At 40.3% G+C, this 22,576-nt stretch overlaps 1 protein-coding gene across 2 annotated transcripts; it reads right to left on the bottom strand.

Moving 5' to 3' along the window:
- Positions 1-5,587: 5,587 nt before the first annotated feature.
- c1qtnf6b (C1q and TNF related 6b) lies at positions 5,588-22,053 on the bottom strand. 2 transcript variants are annotated; one of them, XM_026171823.2, is made up of 3 exons: positions 21,831-22,053; positions 16,474-16,666; positions 5,588-7,978 (listed from the first exon to the last, which is right to left on the bottom strand). In XM_026171823.2, the coding sequence occupies exons 2-3, from the start codon at positions 16,652-16,654 to the stop codon at positions 7,431-7,433; spliced, it is 729 nt and encodes a 242-aa protein (XP_026027608.1). In that variant the 5' UTR covers positions 16,655-16,666; positions 21,831-22,053; the 3' UTR covers positions 5,588-7,430. The 2 variants fall into 2 exon arrangements, with proteins under 2 accessions (XP_026027608.1, XP_080159313.1); XM_080303187.1 differs by lacking the exon at positions 21,831-22,053 and adding an exon at positions 19,030-19,103.
- Between the last annotated feature and the right edge of the window lie 523 nt (positions 22,054-22,576).

Genomic DNA, 22,576 nt, shown 5'->3' with positions numbered 1-22,576 from the left:
TTTGGAGATGCTGTGGCATGACAAAAGGTGGTTCATGCTTGAAAACCCTAACATTTTGAAAAGATAAGTGCGACAAATTCCTCCACTGCACTCTAAAAGACTAATTGCCAGTTACTGCAAACGCTCGATTGCAGTTGTTGCTGCAGAATCAGTTTTTAGGTCTAGAGGCCAATTGCTTTTTTACACAGGGCCATGTAGGTTTGGATTTTTTCCCCCTTATATAATAATAAATACCTTCATTTAGAAACTGCATTTTGTGTTTACCTTATCTTTGTCAAATTTTTTTTAAATAAATTACATTTCTTTGATGACCTGAAACATTTAAGTGTGAAAAACATACATACAGTGTTTTTCACATATGGACTGTTATACCCTGGGTCACTGCTAGCTTAGGTCCTAGGTCAGGGGTGGGCAACTCCAGGCCTCGAGGGCTGGTGTCCTGCAGGTTTTAGATCTCACCCTGGGTCAACACACCTGAATTAAACGATTAGTTCATTACCAGGCCTCTGGAGAACTACAAGGCATGTTGAGGAGGTAATTTAGCCATTTAAATCAGCTGTGTTGGATCAAGGACACATCTAAACCCTGCAGGACACCGGCCCTCGAGCCCAACCCTGACCTAGGTAGAAGTCGAAACCTTTAAAAGAGAGATATGGCACTCATTCAACAGAAATGTATGAGAATTTTAGATGAAACAATAGTGGAGAAACTTTTAAAATCATCTTTGTGTGCAAAGCCAATAAACTTTGGCAGAATATTCTGTACATAAAGTTTTTACATCCTGTTGGTCTTTGAAATGAAAGACAATTTATATAATGCTTCAAAAATAATTGTAACTATAAATGCTCAGATGCTTTTCAATATCACAGGATCTCCTTCTAGAAGATGTGATTAGTTTTCATTTAAAATTGTGTTGTTTAGTAACAGCTGCCAAATGTTTGCTTCACACTGATGTGGAGTTGGGATGAAACCATAATTACAAATGCAAAATGTAGCTGACTGCACTGCCCTGCTACATCTGAAATCCCACTTTACACACTGGCCACACCTGCTGACGACGAGGTCAATAAAGTGCATTCGATTAGCAGCGTCTGGCTGCTACTTTCTGTATTTTTGATTTCATTTCTGAGGTCGTGTTTACCTCATTTTAAACCTGCCAAGGACCAGGCTATTGTCATCAACTCCTGATAGGTAAAACCTTGTAAGTGAAAGAGAGTAAACTTCTTTTTTACCATAACTATTAAAATAAACTCTTGTAGGTTACACTAATATAAAAAGATCTGCTTTTGAAATCCAAGAAGAAATGAAGAACTGATGGGAATAAATACCAAAACAAATCGGAACAAAACAACAAATTAGCAAGAAGATTATTATAATCCAGTAAACAACAGACTACTGTCAGCCTGAATATGCAACGAGTATGCAGAGCTCCTGACAGCAGTGCAAAATCACGCCGATAAGCGTTCAGCGAGATACAAACATTCAGTTACTGTTAATTATAGCGTCATCCTCAGGTCCAAATTTCTACTTTATTCAATGCTTCTGAGATGTTTGAGATTAAACATTAAACAGGATGATTTGCTGTAAAAGTAGCTCTATAACAGTACAGATGTAAAACAGTTTGTCAGTATGTTGGTTATCTGCCTGCAGGAGGACTGACAGCCCTCTAACTTAAGCCATCACAGCTGGTACTGTGGTCTAAACCTGTACTTTGGAGAAAGCAGAAGTACAGACTTTTTATTTGACCTTTAACTTTCACCTTAACAGAATTAGCTACATTTCCAAATAATCTCATGTTTTTTTGTTTATTTCAGTGAACATACCTAAACCTTTCATGCTAGTGTTGACGTTATTGCAACTCTGATCAAACTGTTATGGGCAGAAAGCTGTCAAGCATTTGTAATGTCCTACATAATTTTATATGTTGCACTTCCCCCCCCTTTTTGCAGTCTTTGTACATTATTATTGAAAAAAAAGTTTCCTCCCTATGACTGTAACCATGACTGTAAAGCAAAACAAGCACAAACCAGCTAGCAAACAGTGGAAAGTTTGTAAATTATTGTTTCTTTCTGTATTTATTCTCACGTGTTTATGCTAAAGCCCACCAACATAAACCTGCTGAGGCACTTGTTTTTTGGGTGATTCCTTTACTTCCATCTGTCAGTAACAAAAAGCAAATGCAGCTGCAGACTGTTGCCAACATGAGACTCTGAATGACCTCAATGTGTCTCCGTTAAGGAGCACACGCACACACTGACACTGTGTAGCTCACTGGTATTGCATGCACACTCCATCTACAAGCGGCATAACTCTCGGCCACTCTGAAATTATGTTGCTTACTTTGGAGTGAGTATAAAAGGGCAGTTGGCTCTGTCAGCATGCCTTCCTGTCTGCTCTATTTATGCTGCAGTGGTGGATTGTAGAGCTAGAAATTCTACATTTTCGAGATTTATATCCTGGGGTTTTCTGTTTCAGTGAGCTGTAATTTTGTGATTTCAAGAATCTGTCAGGAACTGGGCTGTCTTTTGATCCATACTTATTTTTTTTTTCAACGTCCAGTTAATTATTATTATTTTCTTTCCATGAGGCTCCTTGCTTCTGCCTTGTTTCCTTTTCCTCCTTCCAGCTCCTCTTTCTTTCCCATCTCCTTGTGACAGATGAGTGTGGTCAGAGGTCATGTGTTTGTAATTAGGTGAGCCCTGCCTCAGCACTCGGCCCTGTTTCCTGTTTCTAATCTACAGGGGGAACAGACTGCAGTTCAATCAGCCCTGAAAACAGCTGTTAGCCTCAGGCTCAGCCTTCAAATGCCACAACTTAAATAAAACTGTCTTTAACCTGTCTTCACAGTCTCATAACATTTATCAAAACCTTGTCCTCCACCACACCGGCTCCACACACTGACTTCCTTTTGCTTTGCCTGTTACATAACTGCAGAACGACTAAGACACAGGAATGCTCAAGGCTTCAGAAATGATACACTCATACTGATAACAAGCCCCATTTTTTATGTCCTTTGCTTCTTTTTTTAATAGATTAACTATTTCCAGCATCTTTGGGCCTGTTTCCAACTCACTTTGCTCTTCAGGTGGTTCTTATTACGCTGGTTTAGTCTTTGTGGATTTTTCCAGCCTTCAGTGGTTTATTTCTTCTAAGTCTGTCAGCATAAAAAAACGTTTAATCTAGGGAACCAACATCAGCCGTGACAGAAGCAGTTCATCAACGGATTTACGTTATATGGGAATTTTTTTCTTTTTGATTATTATTTGAGCGCAAACAAATAAAAATGGACGACGATATCTAATGAGTAGCTCTCTTCTTTGTCTTTTTTTACAACTTTACACAAAATGGTACTATTTTCCTCTCCACTGAGGACTGGTGTAATTCTTGTATGCAATAAATGAAGTCATTGATGTCATTAAATGACTCAAATTGAGCTGAAGCAGTTAGCATCATCTACAACTGCCAAAACACACAAAGGGTGTTTTTAGCATCATCTGTTTATTTTGAATGTCTCTCATGGTACCAGCAAATTCAGCCCAAGGTCAGGCTGTGCAGTGCTCACAGAAACTGAAAAAACAAACAAACCAAGAGTTACGTCTCAGCTCTACGCTCTTTAGTTTGCAAAGTTCTTCTAGAAGAACAATGTCTTTTGCATGTCTCCACTTTGGACATTTGGACCAAGTGGCGATATTTGGCCATAATGCACACACTTGATGAAATCTAAACACCACAGATCAACGCAAACACCTCACACCAACTATCAGCACAATGGTGGAGAGGTGATGGTTTGGGCTTGTTTTGCAGTCACAGGACCTGGGCACCTTGGAGTCACTGAGTCAACCAAAAACTCTGTTTACAAAAAAATGTAGAATTGCATCATCGTCTGGGCCGGCAGGTTGAATTTCTTCAGCTGCCTCAGGAAGTACATCCTCTGCTGGGCTTTCTTTATGACAGAGGTGATGGTGGGCTCCCACTTCAGGTCCTGTGTGATGGTGGTACCATGGAAGTGGAATGAGTCCACAGTGGTGATGAGGGTGGCAGTCAGGATGATGGGGGGGGGGGAGTGGGGCTGCGTGCTTCCTGAAGTCCACAGTAATCTCCACTGTCTTCTGGGCATTCAGCACACCAGACGTTCAGCCTCCATCCTGTTGGGCCACAGGTGTCGAACTCCAGGCCTCGAGAGCTGGTGTCCTGCAGCTTTTAGTTGTGTCCTTGATCCAACACAGCTGATTTAAATGGCTAAATTACCTCCTCAACATGTCCTGAAGTTCCCCAGAGGCCTGGTAATGAACTAATCATTTGATTCAGGTGTGTTGACCCAGGGTGACATCTAAAACCAGCAGGACGCCAGCCCTCGAGGCCTGGAGTTTGACACCCCTGCTGTGGGCAGACTCAACCCCGTCCGAGATGAGTCCGATAACTGGTTAGTTTGTAATAGTCTTCAGGTGCTTCAAAGAGCAGGGGGTAAAGTGGAGTTTGTACTGTGTGCGATGATTATTATAGATCATCTAAATGAATCTGTAGCCCACCTTTCTACCTGAAGAATGCTGCCAGACGCAAAATGAGAATTTCATCACTGCAGTGATAGCTGGTGTTTTTCACTCATCGGGGATAATTGGAAGGAAAATGTGTCTCAGTTGCTTGTTCATTGTTTAAGTTTAATGGGATTAGTTGAAACAGCCTGAACCGGACGGTTGTTTTCATGAATCCTGTAAACTTGAAGTTAATTGAGCTTATCGCTTTAACCGACTGTGAGAGTATTTATTTTAAGTGCTGTTGTTGTTAATGGGCAACATAGTGAGCCAGTTTACACACTATGTGTAAAGCTTTTCCCATTAGACTTCTTATTGCCAATAGTTTTGCTGGTTTTGCCACTGGTTCACTGCTGATTTATTTCTCTCTCTAATGGTGCATTTAATTGCCTTTGATGTAAAGAGTATCTTTTACTCAAATATATATTTTAACCCATTTATTTGCACGTAAATATTCTGTCTGTAATGGCAAAACATAGTAGGAAAAGCTAAACCAAACCAAATTAAACCCCTAAAGTACTCATTTGAACTAACAGCTTGCCTGCTGTGCATGTTGGAACAGCCTCCACTAGTCTGGGCTGATGATCCAGGAAAGCTGTCCTGCTTTGTTTCCCATCACAGTTTTCAGATCTCCATCGAAGGCTTAAAGTATTTACAGTGCTGCAGTCTGCCTTTCCTCCCCGAGCCTCCCTGAGGACGGCATTACAGCTAATGGGAGATATATGGCCAAACAGATGGAGCTGGCATGCTGTGGACTCATCCGCTGTCTCTCAGAGTTTGAGATGGGTTTTTGTTTGCTAGTTTGTTTGTTTATTTTAGAAATCTGGCCAGTTTTCAGACTTGATCACAAGTGTCATTCCCCTCATAAGGTTGAGTGGCCAAGCACTAATCTGGAGGGTGCAACATGAAGAGAATTAGACAGGTGAGGAAAATCTTCCAGAATTGTTAACACACAAAAAAGCTCTTTTGAATCTTGACACAGTATAGAGCTCTTCATTTGATATAAAACTACAAGCCCTTTTGTTGCTCACTAATACAAATGAGGAGAGACTTGGTTTGTGAAGGGAATACTGTTTTTATATGTTATATAAACAAACACACGTAGACATACACAGTCCAGACCCAACAGCTTAAGTGGTAAAACATATTAAAGCTATTATAGAAAGCTCATTTACAGACATTTACATAAACTGCTCTGCAGCCTCAAGTCCCTAAAACAATAAACAATAACTGTCAAATACATTCCTGAATTTGATAAAAGCACCGTATGTATTTTCATATGCTGGGAAAGTGGTCAGCTCACCAAAATTACAAAAAGACAATAATGTAAATCCAGTTGTGCAATATTTTCCTGCCACGTCACTGCAAATATAAGCACTCGAGTTGGATTATGATTTTCGTTATGTATGAGAGCAGATGCTCACAGCCATTGTGATCCACTTGAAAAAAAAAACGGGCTGGAGCTCACTAGCAAAGAAGAAATGTGAAGGAGTGAGAATGAGAATGACTCGACCTCAACGATCTCACTGCCGTTAAGTATTTGTAGGTAAATATAATTACAACTGCTTGTTTTGTTTTGACAAACAAATTATGATGTATGCAAATATTTATCTGTATTATTTTTCTTCTTCTTTTGAGATTGAACGACCCACTCTGATTTCTTTTGTATTTGTTTTATTATTGCTCATCTTCCTGTGCCTTGTCCCCGATGTTCGTATTTTGCATTCTCATGCATGACCTCTGAACTGCTCCATGAGCTTTGCCTTTTCCCTGCACCTCATTTGGATCGTTTGCTGTGCTGTCTGATTCTGACAGTGTGATCTCTGACAGTGTTTTGCATTAAAGATTGGGATGTTTGGACTTTTACCTGATGTCTTGTGTTTGGGTGCATCCCTGTAGAATTTGTTCCACAAGAATTCTGCAAATATTTGGTAGCATTTTTGTAATAAAACTCACAACTAAGGGTGTAATTCAATGTATTTTATATGAAATTACAATGTAATTATATTTACCGGCAGGTACATAAGAGGGTAACAAGTCAGGCTTTTGCAAGAAACCTGTAAAGTAATTTTAAGTATTCGGTTACTTGCAGTGAGTAAATTATACTTTGAGTAAATTACAGTATAATGTGTAAAGCCTGGAAGTCAAATGTGTTTAAGTCCCTCCATAACGTAATAATTTCCTGTAAAGCACCTGAGGATATGCAATGCTTAAAATCGACCCTGTTGTCTGTTAGCTGGTGTTTCGTGGAGTTGCATAATGTGTATGCAATCATTTTATATTAGGACAGTGGATCTTTTAGATTCAGCATTTCCATTTCTGCATGGCTCCATACAGATGGTGGAATGGTGGCGGCTGTGGGACATTTTTGTAATTTGGATGAACTGACATTTTAAATTGCTTCTGTGAAAGAGGACATTTGTTTAATGAATAGCCGACTGCCACAATACATTTCACTCTGACAGATTCTATGTTGCTAAGAGGCATCGCACCATAAATGTCACATAAAACTGATTGCACAGATTTTAAACTCCTGAAAAATTGGTGTGACGTCTGATTAAAAAGTACCTGAAAGCAGGTGATCATGGGAAATGGCACAAAAAGTAAGATCTTTGTACGATAAAGTATTTCTAGTACAAAGTAATTATTTAAACTTTTTTCCCCTATGCTGTACCAGTTGTGCCTCCTATTTCCTTTTTCTTTTTAAGGTTTAGATTTAAGCATTTTGGGCAGTCTTTATTTAACAAAACAGCATTTTCCTCTCTGGGTTGAAAGGAATATTTAAGCACCTAAATTGTTTTGTGCGCTAATAAGTACCTGTTTCTTGGCACAAAGTAATATCCCTGGGAAAAAGACTTAGTAATTGGACCCACACAGCCTCTCCATCCTGCCTTCTCCTCACTGGATGCTGGGAGCCACCAGGTATCCGTTGAAGGTGATGTAAACATCCACGTCGTCGCTGTAAATGGCGTTGTCCCGCTCCCTTTTGTAGAGCCGCACCCAGACCTCGTCATTCAGAGCCAGATCCAGCATGACGCTCTGACTCTGCATGATGGACCGCTCGCTGGGCTGAGCGTACAGGATCACCTGCTCCTTGTCGTTGTGCATCAGGTGGAGGTATGTCTCCTTAAAGTTCCACGTGTGGATATTGACGTTGAAGAAGTAGATCCCGGGCACGTAGCAGTAGAACTTGCCTTTGAACATGTTAAAGTGCTCGTAGAGGTTGACAAACACAGTGTCAAACACCAGCGCCTGGTAGTAGTCCAGGCTGTGCAGGGATTTGCGGCGTCCCACAGAGAAAGAAGAGTGAGGGATCTTGCAGGCGTCTCCGGGTGCACCTGCTTGGCCTTTGCTGCCTTTAGGGCCCATGGGGCCTCGGTAGCCAGGAGCGCCCTCCAGACCTGGTTTTCCGGGTGTACCTTTGTCTCCTTTGTCTCCTTTATCACCTAAAGGGACAAAATGAAACATGAACAGGGAGGAAGACAGAAAACCCACACGCGTGACTTGCATGTTTGAATATTTTAACCCTTTAAAGCCTGAACCATGAAATTATTGCCAGAAAATTCTATATTCTTGAAAATATAGTGTTTAGTAAACCTTCTGATGAAATCTTTCATTTTTAAATTTCATAAATGATTTTATATGAGTAGAAGTCTCAAAAACTCACAGGCTCAACACATGTATCAAATGTGATACACTTGGCTTAACAGGGTTAAAAGTAAAGCTCTTAACAGACATTTTAATAAAGAAGAGGTTAGCTTTTGCAAAGTGAGATATACTACTGCTCACTGTACCCATTAATAGCAAAGGCATGTCAAGACCACATTAATTTATTCCCAGCTGGCTGCACCAGATGTTTCTTTCTTCCAAGAACTCAAAGTGATCTTGCCATTTAGCAAAGTGCAGCATTTAGTTGGATTCAAAGATTTTCTCTCAACTCTTCCATTTTCAGGTCTCCGTTTTATTGTGCGCACAGTACCTGCCTGAACTTTTTCATAGTGGCTACAAATCTAGAAGCAGCAACAAATTCCAGTAAACCTTTTATATCTGACATTTCAAATCCTGCTTATAAATCTAAAGGAACTCTTTCATTCAAAGTAGTGCTTATTTTAAACTTGACCTCCTCGTGGACTTTAAGACGAAATGTTCGGGTAGACCTTGTGAGGACAGCATGTCTGTAAAAAGCAGTTTGTTTCCAGAATCTACTGCCTCATTAAATTTGAAGTAATCACAGCCAAAGACCAGAAGGAACTGTAATCATTTCAGTTAAACACATTTATTTCTCCTTTTTCTGCTGCTGTTCTAGGCATCTGAAGGTGAACTACTACTGCTGACACCCTGAGACAGCACATGAGCTCTACTGGAGGAATGAGCATCATTCTTCTAAAACTGACTTGGAGCTTTCGTGATGACGCACTGTTTCATAAAATCTCCCTTAAAAGAACAAGTAGGGGTTGGTGCAATCCAAAGGTATCAAAATGGTCATCTAGCCTTGCTTCCTTCAAATTGCCTCCCTTTTGGCCATACAAACTGATTGGTGTATGAATTAAATGCACCAATCAGTCATAACATAACAACACCACCTGTCTAATATTGTGTTGGCCCCCCTTTTGCTGCTAAATCTTCCCTGACCCATCAAGGCACGGACTCCACTAGACTCCTGAAGGTGTGCTGTGGTATCTTGCGCCAAAATGTTAGCAGCAGACACTTTATGTCCTGGAAGTTGCTAGGTGCGACCTCCGTGGATTGGCCTTGTTTGTCCAGCACATCACACAGTCGCTCAATTAAATTGAGATCTGGGGAATTTGGAGTTCAAGCCAACACCCCAAACTCGTTGTTGTGCTCCTCAAACCATTCATGAAGAACTTTTGCTTTGTGGCAGGGAGCATTATCCTGCTGGATGAGCCTCCAGTCATCAGGGAACACCATTTCCATGAAAGGGTGTACATGGTCTGTAGCAGTGCTTAGGTAGGTGGTACAAGGTTTCTCAGCAGAACATTGCCCATCACACTGCCTCTGCCAGCTTGTCTTCTTCCCATAGTGCATCACTCTCACACTGCCATCTGCTTGATTTAAAAGAAAACGTGATTCATGAGACCAGGTCATCTTCTTCCATTGCTCTGGTATCCAGTTCTGTTACTCACATACCCATTGTTTCCAGGAGTCAGCATGGTCACCCTGATTGGTGGCTGTACAGTCTTCTACATAACAGCCTGCGATGCACTGACATCTTTCTATCAAAAACAGCATTACATTTTTAAGCTACAGTAGCTCATCGGTTGGATTGGACCAAAAGGACCAGCCTTCGCTCCCCACGTGCATCAGTGAGCCTTGGCTGCCCACGACCGTGTCGCTGGTTCACTACTAGAACACTTTTGATAGATTGATAGACTGACCACTGCAGACCAGGAACACCACACAAGAGCTGCAATTTTGAAGATGCTCTGACCAAGTCATCGCAGTATGGCCCTTCTATCAAGCACATGAACTGTGAGAACACAATGTTTTCTTGCTCCCTAATATATCCCAGCCACTAGCAGGTGAAAAGATAATCAGTTTTATTCACTTCATCACTTTACCTGATTGGTGCATGTTCAGCTTAAAATATGTTTTTAAAAAAATTACTTGGATATTATTTTCCTAGTTTTTATTTGCTCTTTTCTTGTTTATATCTGTCTTCCCTGGATTCTGCTAAGCTGCCACCACACGCCACCAAAACGTCCTCTTGATTTTAAATTTAAATGCGATGTGACAACAAGCTCTAAAAATGATTAATGCAATTTTGTGACTACTGACTGAAATGTCTCTATTTAAGCGAACATTTTGAGTGGTGCTATTATTCCCGAAACACAAGAGAATACTTTTGAGCTGATTGTACATTTGCATGTCAAGTGACACTGCTTATTCGGTAAGCCTTCCTACATGCCATCACCATATCGCTGTGGAACAGCTGTAAAAAGATGTGAGCCAAGAAAAGGCTCAGGCATACATAAACAGAAGCTAATTTAGGAGCAGTGCAGCTTACTGAAATTATGGGATGAAAAGTGGGTGACCATTTTCACTTTCAGCTGACAGCAGAGTTGGCTCAAATCTATCTATCATCAAGGATCTACGTGAAACTTTATTACAGCAATATTCTAGGCCAATTCGAAGATGGCTTGACAAGCCTAAAGGCAAGCACTTGTGCTCCCTATTTTCTGCCATACATACTGACTGGCCGCTTCATTACACCTATTCAACTGCTCGTTAATGCAAATATCTAATCAGCCTGTCACATGGAGGAAGCCTAGTGCATTTAGGAATGTAGACGTGGTCGAGACAACCTGCTGAGTTTAAAACTGAGAATCAGAATGGAGAAGAAAGATGATTTACGTGACTCTAAAACTGGCATTAGTTCTAGATGGGCTGATTATTGCAGAAACTGATGATCTTCTGGGATTTTCCAAAACAACCATCTGTAGGGTTTACAGAGAATGGTCCAAAACAGAGAAAATATCCAGTGAACAGCAGTTCTCTGGGTGAAACTGACTTGTTAATGTCAGAGGTCAGCGGGAAATGGCCACACAGCTTTGAGCTGATAAGAAGGCAACAGTAACTCAAAAAAACATTAATCACAACCAAGGAATGCAGAGATGCTTCTCTGAATGCACAACAGACATGTTGTGCATTCCCTTGCAGCAGAATGGCTACAGCAGCAAAGGAGCACAGTGTGGGCTTTTGGCTACAATTTTTGACACAGGCTCACCAAAATCGGTCAATAGAAGATTGAAAAAATGTTGCCTGGTCTGATGAATCTCAATCTCAATTTCTGATGCAACTTTCAGATGGTCAGAACTTGGCGTAAACAACATGAAACTATGGCTCCATCCTGCCTTGTACTGTCCCAATCAAAAATTTAAGACCACTTAAAAAATGGCAGAAAATCATATTTTGCATTGTTGGATCTTGACAAGGTTCCAAGCAGAGCTTCAACATGCAACAAGAAGAAATGGGAGTGAGACAAAACATATTTTGAGCATGCAATTTATTAGAAACAACGTTTAAACGGAAACAGGCTGTTTATCAAAAGTTTAGGACCACATGCCAAGAGTTCATGATCAAGAGTTCAGGCTAGTGGTGTTAACTGTTTGGAAGATACTGGGGATCATATTATTGGTTGGGTTTTCTCCTAAATACTGTAGTGCCTGTACAAAGAGATTACACTATAGCTTTTAGAAAAAAAACTGGTGTATGATAGTTTCGTCAGTTTTGAGAGGCTCTGAGGTTATAGGGTGATAAAAAGAAACCTGTAAATATGACTTTCTTGCGAAGTCTTGCTGAGCTTGCTCTGCATTATTTTAGGCAACTAAAACTTCAGTTATGAGTTAAACACCTCTGGGATCGCTAAACCCCACAGGAAGAAGCCACAGTGCTTCCCTCTTTAACCATGACCAACACTTCCTGTAGAGGTAAGCACTGCTCATCCTCTCCACAGAGCCACAGTGACGTCTCCAGCTGTGACCAGCGTCCAAGCAAAAAAGTCCCGAGCAGAGTTACAGCAGTTTCCACAAACAGTAGCTTAGCAGCACATCTGGTCACAATGACCTACAGTGAGTGACTTATCCGGCAATAATACACAGTTACTGTTACATGTTGCAAAATACTTAGATGAGAAAAAACCCATTGTTTCTTTGGTTTGGAAACCTTTACATGTTTTTTAACCTATTTTTAACAAAAAATAAAAATATAAAAAAATATAATGGCAAACAAGGAAATGGTTCTAAGTGTGAAATATACACGTTTACGTCATGGGTTTTAATTTAATTACTAACTTTCATGTGCTCATTTTAATACATACACTATATACAACATAGAATAGTATTTTAAATATCACTAAGACTTGCTGTTGCTCTTCTTGTAGGCAAATATAGGTCTATGACACTGTAGGTTTAGGATATTACGATCAGATGGTTATGAGTCACTGAATGTCTGGAAAAAGATCACAGACGTTGCTCCTTTCCCAGGCCCGAGGCCTCAAAAGTAGTATACATGGCGGTATGGGCGGAGATTGTAACAGCAGTTACAAGTGGAAAGTTGAAGAGATGAGAATTGCTGCACAGATTCAGGAATGACTGCAACAATAAACTTGTTATCAAAGAGAGTCACATGCACTTAAAAAAGCACCAATTAGCCAATGGTATTGTTGCTTTTCTTTACAACTATGCAGCTGGAATGTGGACACTGCTGTTCCATGTATCAAGTACATCAAGCAACACTTCTTTTTATTTGCTTTTGATTTACTTGGGATGAATCTAGAGTCCGAAAGTGGATCAAGACCCACAAGTTGAGCAACTTAAAAGATAAATTTTAGATAAACATGTTAATTTGGGAACTGAAAGTACACTGACACTGAAAGCAGCAAACGTTAAACTGCAGGGTTTCATAGAAACAAACATAAGATCCTATTACTAAAATTAAGCAACATTGCACGACACCAAGACTTAACTCCAAAGTCATGCATTTTGGAATCAACTTGACAGAAAGGCAGACATGAAAGGTCAGAGGTCAAATGTGACCTGATAATTGGATGGAAACTATAACGTGTATTTAAACAATACCTAAATGTTGCAAATACAAACTAAGGCAACAGATTTTTAAGCATACTTTTAGAGATAAAAGACATTTTATGAAAGTTTGGTCTTATTTGACCTTGAAGAAGCCGTCAGAGGCACAAAGTAATTATTATGATGGCTAATATGTTAGGATGAGTGACAAGCCCTGATCAGAAGACCTGTGAGTCCTGCTGGTGACATATGGATACAAACGTTTGCTAATATAGGTGGGCGATTCACCATGCACAGCCCTAAAGGTGAACAACAGAACTTTTTCCCCGAGTGCAGTCAACTGACACTGAAGAAATCACCTGAATGTTGCATTTTCAGTCAGTCATCCAGGTGATTTCTTCAGTGTCAGTTGACTGCAGGTTTCCCCAACCTTATAAAAAGTACATTATAGGCCGTGAGTTCAGTATTATGATCATTAATATACAAATTGTCATGACCTTTGATGAATGGCCATGAGTACCATTCACAGAGAGCTGGTTAAATGCTGCAGTTGTAAGATGTTTCAAAATGCACCATTAGGCCCCCTACTTGTTTCTACCAATAAAAACACAATGTCCAGATGAACAGAATCAGGTTTCTGGGATTTTGAGGATGGATCAAGACACCAAATTAACTTTTCAATGTAATGCTACTAAAGGAAAATGTGTGGGTGTAAATTCTGATTTGCCCGTGACTGAAGGTTCGTGTTTCTTTTGAGAAATTTGGCAAACTGAGATTGACTTACTGACTATGGTTACACTGTTTGAGTAAAACCAACAGCACATACTGCTGCATTTTTGATCATGCACTTAGTTCAGTTTGCTTGCTGTGCAACGCAAAGTTGCTTCACATTTTGACTTCCCACTGAGTCCATGAAATTACAGTTGGACTTCGATGAGGAAAGTTGTGACATGGCACAAAAACACTTGAACTGTGTTTGCATGTGAGAAGCTTAATGATAGACCAGCAGAGACATTTTTGTGGTTCAATGGTTGGACTGGTTTACGGGCTGATCGTGGGTCAGAACAGACTTGGCACGTCCGGTAATCAAAGAACCAACAGATAAAACAACAGAGTGATGACACATCATCTGGATCGCTCTGGCTGAGTTGGCTGACTGACTTATCATATTAAACACACATGTTCTTGCAAATCCCTCTCCAACTCGATCTCTTGCATTGGGAAATCCCACTGATTCCCACTTTTTAACCCCACTGATTCTCTCACAACACTTCCCCCTCTTTCTCTTACCTTCATTGTGTGTGTGTATATATATATATATATATATATATATATATATATATATATATATATATATATATATACACTAGTATGTGCACGCACAGATAAAGCCACACAGATGCACAAACACTGACACTCAAAGTCTTCACTGTTGGCCTTCCTCACTGCCTGCAGTAACAGTAACTCAAACAAGCTGTCATGGATTTGACTGTGTAATCAGGTGTAGTAAGCACAGGATCCACAGTGTTTATAGGACGGCAGATTAAGGAGTCAAACTGGACCACTTCCAAGTTTTATTTAATCTGCTTCTTTTTAATTTAAAGTGGGCCTGAGGTTAGTAGGACATGTTTTGTTGGTCCTTTTCCCCCACGTTCTGCTTGATGTGTGTCTATAGCTGTGTAACCGAGCCCACGTTTACTGGTGTTAATTTGTGGTTATTGAAGTAACCACGGTTTTGGTTTTTTAAAGAAAATACACAATGTAGGAACAATTTGCTCGGAAATATTTGTGATGTTGAAAGTGGGTTGTGACAAAGAGCTTTAAGATCAGGTAAGCTTTAAGGTTTCTCACATTTATTTTAATATTGCCCTGTAATTGGTAAGTATTAGTAGAAGCTAGTGCAACAAGACAACCTAGGACTTTTTGGACCACTGAAAATCTGGGACACCAAAGTAACTGCCTGCTTATTTGGCAATGCAGTCTAGAGCCTGGTGAATTATACTGTGGCAAGCATTGTTTTTCTCTCTCTAAATGGGTCATTTTGTAGTGTAATTATCTTTGAGTTTAGTTTAGACCAAGTCTGAGTATCCTGCAGCCCGTTTCAAATGAAGTTGCCCATTCTCTTAAAACTCATTGCACGAATATCAGGTTCAGGTTAGATGCAGTCCAGAATTGGATGTATGGTCAACCTGCCATTGGTTCAAACTCTGAACCCCATGAAGACTCTTAGTAACCTCCAGTAACACAGTACCATGTAAGTCAGAGGTAACAGACAGGGAACAGTCTGTTTATGTAGACTCCAAGTTAAAATGTCTTTACTGCAGAAACAAACATGTTTAGAGGAAGATACATAAAAAATACTAGCAGCCACCAGTGCTGGTCCTCAGTAGATACGAAGTCGGGTGTTCATGCTACCCACCCATCCAGCTGGCACGTTGGCAACAATACCCCTCGGTCTGTTTAAATCAGTGAACTGGACCTCTTTGATGTTTGTGGCGTTGGTGCTTTTATTAAATATTTGCAACTGTATTAAAAGTAATATTATTTGCCCAGTTACCGAACAGAATATCCAAGAAGTCTGTGATGGCCAGTATGTTGCCTGGATTCCTGACTATCTATCAGAGAGGCCTCTATGTGGCAGAAGACAGGAGACTTTACTATACAGTTTATAGCTGTATATATTATTGTGACGTGCTTTTTAACAAACTGCAAACTTCCCTCGTTTGGCCTTTGAGCTTTGGCTTGTTGACTGATGCATTTATTATAACAAAATGTCATTCCACCTTAATGAAATCCTTGCATACATTCATATTTTGATGCTGATATACATTTCCTACCACAGATACTGTGAAAAGCCACCATTGTCACTAGTATTTGGCTGCCTGCTGCTTTACAAAATGTTAAAAAGCGGCTGATTTTTGAAGTGGTTCCAGATTCCTTCTGTTGCGCGAGTATCTAATTTCCTTTTCACTGACAATCTCTCATTTTACTCTCAGTTCCACTTAGCCATCACTGCATGGCTACACTTAGTAGCTCTATTCCATTATTATAGATATGTGATTACTCTCCTGATTAAGGAGTACACACACACACACACACACACACACACACACACACACACACACACACACACACACACACACACACACACACACACACACACACACCTGGAAAAGGAAAAGCGCAGACTTTGTAAATGCAGCTTAAAATAGAGCCCTCGTAGTACACACTTTAAAGAGTGAATGATTTTTTTTTAGTAAATTAACAAGCAACGATTCTCCAGTCATGGTATCATTTGCATGATTGACCATCAAAGTGAAGCTGCAATTATCAACTGAACGCAGTCTGTAATCAGCAGTGTTTCAGAGCTTAACAGATGCTTTTCAAGTCCCTGGTACCTTTGAGGATGGTCATGTTAATGACAGTTCGGACTTCAGGCATTTGATACTGAGCCGTGGCTGCGGGAGAATCTTGCTGGTCGCAGCATCGTCTGCAGAGTCTGGAAGGAGACCTGGAGGGGGAGGGGACACAGCAAACCAAGGGAAGGAGCAACAGCAGCCCAAAACACCCCGACAACATGGCTGTCTCAACCTGAGGATGGAAGGAAAGAAAAGAAATAAGCAATCAAAATAATGGTAATGCTCCAGGACAATGTTAAACTGTATGTCCATATGAGGCCACAGTGATGGCAGATGTTTACAGATGCATGCAACTTTATGGCTCATATAATAATAATGGTGTTTTTACTCTCTGATAAAGAGGAATTTGAAAGTGAAAAACGATCAGCCCCCAAACCAACATTTTTTGGTTAGTTATGTTGTTTGTTGGTGTGCCGTATTTTTCACATTCCTGTGGAAATCTGGTCTATAAATCTGGACTGTAACTGCATCTTCTCAGGAGACAATGATATTGACAGTATTTCTCAGGTTTCTCTTGCAGCCCTTATTAGCCATTGTGCACCTACATTTAGTGATCTATACAAGATGTAATATACTACAATGCAATTTTACCATGACATTGTGGTTTTAGAGTTGCAGCAAGAAGTATTCAAAAACAAAGGCTTGAAAAAACCGTACTACTTCTTAAAAGTATGTTTGGCATTTTGAAATGTAAGAACTTAAGGTCAACTTGACAGACCAGATTATGTTATTTTAGGATTATCGTATAGTATCCAGAGGATCAAGAAGTGAAATATAAGCCTTTCTATAGACTAAAAACAAGAGTGAGAAAGTTTTCTGAGGCTGGAACTTTGATCACAATATAAAACAAAATTAATATTTTGGTTGAGAATCTTTTCAAAGCTGTTCACTACAAATGAAACTTGACTACATAATTGAAGGTTATGAAGAAAAAGACCCAAATGTGTCCATCATTATGTGCCTGTGTAACAGTAACCATAGCACAGACAATATGACACTTGATTGATGCTTTACCCAGAGTGCTTTATGGTAACGTGAGTACATATGTTTCCAAGATGCACAACCCAGAGTCAGCCAGACCCTCCCACCCCGAAACTGTAACCACTGAGAAACACAAGACCATAAAATCCATCTGGTTAAAAGGGGAATGCTACAATCTTTTCCTTTGAGCTTCCTTACACAACTAGAGACACAAACTTTGATGTTATATTAAATAAAAATCTCAAGATTAGTCTACATTGGGTTCTACAGTGAGCCCTAAGGAGCAGGGGATGTAACACTGACCAACTGACTGGTGGACAGTGAGCACCCCTCATGATGGATCTCAGCACATTTTGTTTTCTGCTGCCCTCAGCCTGGTTCTGCTCAAGGTTTCTTCCTGTTAAAAGGGAGATTTTCCTTCCCACCATCACCAAGTGCTAGCTCATAGGGGGTCATCTGGCTTTTGTCTTTATTATTGTATTATCTTTGCTTTGCTCGAGGCAGCTGTTGTTGTGATTTGGCACTATAAAAAATTAAATTGAACTGGAAACAATTGCCCAGTTTGTTGTTAACTACATATTGGCGCCTGTGGCTCAGGAATTAGAGCAGGCCATCTACATACTTAAAGGTTGGTTGATTGATCCCTGGCTGTTCCAGTCTGCATGCCAAAGTATCCTTGATACTGAACCCTGATTTGCTTCTGAATGACACATGTTGTATAAAGTGCTTTGAGTGCTCGTTTTCCCTAACATGACCAGCAACAGAAAATAGTCCATCAACAATTAATCAATAAAAATCTGAATATTGATCTAATATTTTTCCATTTACATGTGTTGTAATTTTCTGTTTTCTCAGAGAAGCATCTAAGTCTCTGAAAAAAGTCTTAATAAAAAACTTTATTTGATAGAATTAGAGGCCTGCTGCTGCAGGAAATGAAGCCCATGAGAGTTGTATTCTTAGGCCATAAAAACAAAACTGCATGTGCTTGTCTGGTCTGCATTTTTCACCTTTTCCTCTCATTCGCTCTTATCTATTTCATTTTCATCCTCAAACGCAACGCCTCTGAAAAGGAAAAGCATAACAGAACGAGAGGAAATGTTTGTGTGAGAAAGGAGAAAACTGAGGAAATGAAATAAACAGGGAAGAGACAGATGAGAGATTCCCTGAGGTTTTTACAGTGATGGATGAATGTTAAAAGGATTTGAGATGACAGATGGCGCATGACTGTGAGAAAAATGAAATAACTGGAGCGCTGCCCCAACGTTTTTATCTGACTACTGATAGTAAAATATAACAGTTATTATCTGCCTCGCTATTACAGCCTGTCAGATGTCACGCAACGCATCTCTGCTCTGTTCTCCAACATGTCTGAAAAATTAGGCTCAGATTTATCATATGAATTTGTATTTCTGTCATTTTGGCAATATTCTGCGGCAAATGCAACAAGAAATGGCCTTCGGTTCCTTTTAAAGACAATCCAGACTAAAGCTGTATTTCTGTCACAAAGCAGTAACCATAAGAAGAGGATGAGTGGTGCAGCTTGAAAGTGCTTACGTTGGAACGTTGAGCTGGTGTGGAAAATCCAAGTGATTATTTGGATTTTTTTCTTGGAAAGCTGTCAACTGTGGATTCACTGCAGTTGACACACAAAAAATATATATTTTGCAGACTTCAAAGAATCCCACATGCTACTGTATATTTGCTCTCCAGTTACCAGAGTGTCCCTGAATGGGTGGCTTATTTTTACAGTGTCACAGGAACGCAGTGCACAGGACAGGGAAGCACTCAGCAGGCACTCTGCTTGACTGACTGGCAACCTGTCAGCTTATAAAAAGCCAACCCTTAGTGACAGGAAGTAATATTTCTACAGTCCCAAGATAGGAAACACTTGTTGAAATTATAGGTTTTGGTCAGTGGAGGCAGTGCCCAGCCGCTGTGCACCGAGATGAAGAAAAGATGCATCTTCTTGGGTTTTCTGAAGCAGCTTTTGCACCTCAACCTTAGATATTGAGAAGAATCGTGTCATTCTGATGTCCTTTCTCTCATGTGGCGTGCAGAAGGAAACATATGTGTTCTCACTAATGTAGGACTGAACACAGAGACAAGGACACTCACTCACACCTATGGCTCATTCAGAAGCATGAGCTGATATCTCTGTGTTGGTGTTGCTCTTATATTATGACACTAGCACTGGTCAAGGATCAACTGGCAGCAGCCAAGAAGTTAGCTAACGTACTTAAAAACTATCGCTAGCAAACCTACATTTGGCCAACAACAAAGCAAACTAAATAAAATATTTGTTCGTTGTATAAATGAATGAAGAAAATGCTTAAAATGTTGACCATTTGTTCTTAAAGAGAGTTTTATATAAAACTCAAAGTTATGACATTACAAAAATTACAATTACAATGTTGATCCTGGACCAACATTATTATGATGGGAACAACACCAACACGGGGATATCAGATACATCCATTTAGAATTAGCATTTCACCTGTAACAAGCATGTGTTTGCACTGTGAGCGAAAACCAAAGTTACCAGAAAGGACCAACACAGGCAGGAGGAGAACGTGTGTACCTCTGTCTTAACAAGTCCTAAAACAGTTCAGGGCTCCAGCGTGTTCATGAAAACAGCCTGAACAGGTCAAAACTTCAGCAATATTTGTGCCATATAAAAATACTGTACAAATGCCTACATGCATATCAGCGAACCAACTAGAGGGACTATCATGGTGTGTGTCCTACGTAGCGCCTATGCATAGCTTTTCAGACCATGTCCACATATTGTAGCTATTAACTATCACCAGGGGGCAGTGTCTGTGGGGCTCACTATTAAACCAATCAGCTTTTGACCCATGTATGCCATCCTCACCTTCAGGCCAGCACTGTTGCTTTTTGTAGGACTGCATGCAACCACATACGTATAGGATGCATATCTCACATCCTTCACCCTGATAGCTGAATATCAACACAAATGAACACCAACAAGGTTATATCAATTCTGCTTCAAAGGATGGGTTGGAAATGTGATCATGTGGCTTCAGGCCAATCATTGTAAATGGCAAAGGTGAGGGTCGAGCATGGGTAGCAACATTATTTGATGCATGAGTGCATTTAAAGGTATTGTTTAGGATTTGCCCCTAAAAGTACCACTTGAGGTCCTCCACGTTGGTCTAACTTGGTATATCTCATCCACTACTCACCCGATTGGCAAGAATATTTATTTATTTACTGATTGATTGATTTTTAATAATTAATATCATGGTCTCCAAAAAATGAAGTGACATTTCCTCCAGCACCATGTGTTATCCTTTTGTGGCTTTTGGTAACACGTCTTGGCATGACCGTAACATTTGTCACAGATCTCCGTGGCAGAGGATGCAGCCAGTTCTTACTAAATTGCTTGTTGCAGTTTCAGAATCAAATCTCCACCTGTCTTTAATAAGTTCTACATTTACATGCTTAGGTTTTTGAAAACTAATGACCACATTAATGACCTGCCTTACTGAAGACTATGTGGTAACCTTCCATTCAGTGTGTTTCTGCATTTTGGCAAAATTTGAAAATACTGCAGAAATGTTAAGGGGGATAAACAGAAACATGAGTTACACTTGAAGATTTCGGGCAAACACACAGCAGGCTGACACACCCTTGGCCTTATTTTATTATGCAACATGCTGTCAAATTGATTAGGCCACACGTTCAGCTTGCTTTAAGGCAGGAAAAGAAAGTGTGCAACAGACGTTTTAAAGTTACTGAAAGCTTTGCAACTACAAAGGCAATAACAATTAGTCAGATTTTATAGCTGGTTTAATATCATCAAACGGGAACAAAAATTAATCTCTTACATCATACTCTACCAACAAACATCACCCCAATGCGTGCCTGCGTGTGTGTGCGCGCGTGTGTGTCTGTGAATCATAACAAGTAACAACCACTAATCAGCTGATCAACACACACTGCACTCATGCAGCTGTTATAATGAATTGGTTTAAGAAGCCACGTCTACAACGCCAGAGCATCAACTTGGCATGCATCTGCACTCCGGATAAAGCACATACGCGCGCACACGCACTCAATGTCGGGCAGTAGGCCGGCGCGTGAGAGCGTGCGCGGTGATATAGCTGCCGGGGTAAGTTTGCAAAAGAAAAAAAAAGCTACTGCTGAGTTGGCGACTTGTGAATAACTTCTTCAGCCTCTGCACGTCTCTGCAAGCGCACCGCCGGCTGCTTTTTTCTTTACCTTCATTCACCGTTTCTTTTCCTTTTTTTTTGTACAGCATTACGATGCAGAGTCGGTCGATTGTCATAAAGTCGCTGCCACATCTTGTCAGAGTGTCTGGTCGCTTTTCTTACCTGCAGGAGTCTCAGACGAGGAGGAAAAGCAGACTGCTGGTGTCAGACTGAGAGGAGGAACAACTGAGAAGAAACCTCTCTCACTCTCTCTCCTATACACACACATTCCTCCCTCCCACTCCTGTATATAACCTACCCTCACACACACACAGCACAACAAATCCTCCTCTTTCATCAAATAACATAAAGTCAGTGTTACTCCCTTCTCCCTGGTGTGTTCATTTCCTGCAGCCCCTCCTCCACACAATCTCTCTCTCCTTAAACTCCAGATCCATCATTCTTACTTAACAGAGAGTCAAGATAGCTGCGTTTCCATCCAGGAGTTTTATAACAGGGAGCTCAAAGTGGCACGAGGAGCTGTCACCACCCAAACTCTAATATAGGTCATCGCTCTCCTCTGTTCAGGCAGCGCAGATGCCCATGACTCAGATTCTGGACTGCAGCAACATACTTTCATTTAATTTGTTCCATTTCAAAACTATCACCGTCATAAAGTCCTGCTGTAGCTGCTGTTAAGACTGTGAAAATGCATAACCAGCATTTTCTTTTCTAAAACATGTGCTGCAGAATATCAGAATGAATTCAGCAGGCATGGGAGTATCTATCATCTGGGTGTCCTGGTGGTCCAAGCGCATGTGTGCACAAAATAAATAATTTAGCCAATTTAGATTCTGTTTATTTTGTTTTATTGGTATATCAAATTGTTCTAGTTCTTAACAAAAATGTTATTGACATTTTCTTGGTGT

The sequence above is a fragment of the Astatotilapia calliptera genome, chromosome 6 (genome assembly GCF_964374335.1).
Source record: "Astatotilapia calliptera chromosome 6, fAstCal68.1, whole genome shotgun sequence".
NCBI lineage: Eukaryota > Metazoa > Chordata > Actinopteri > Cichliformes > Cichlidae > Astatotilapia > Astatotilapia calliptera.
Note: the sequence above shows the minus strand (reverse complement) of the source record. Positions and strands in the feature narration are given on the sequence as shown.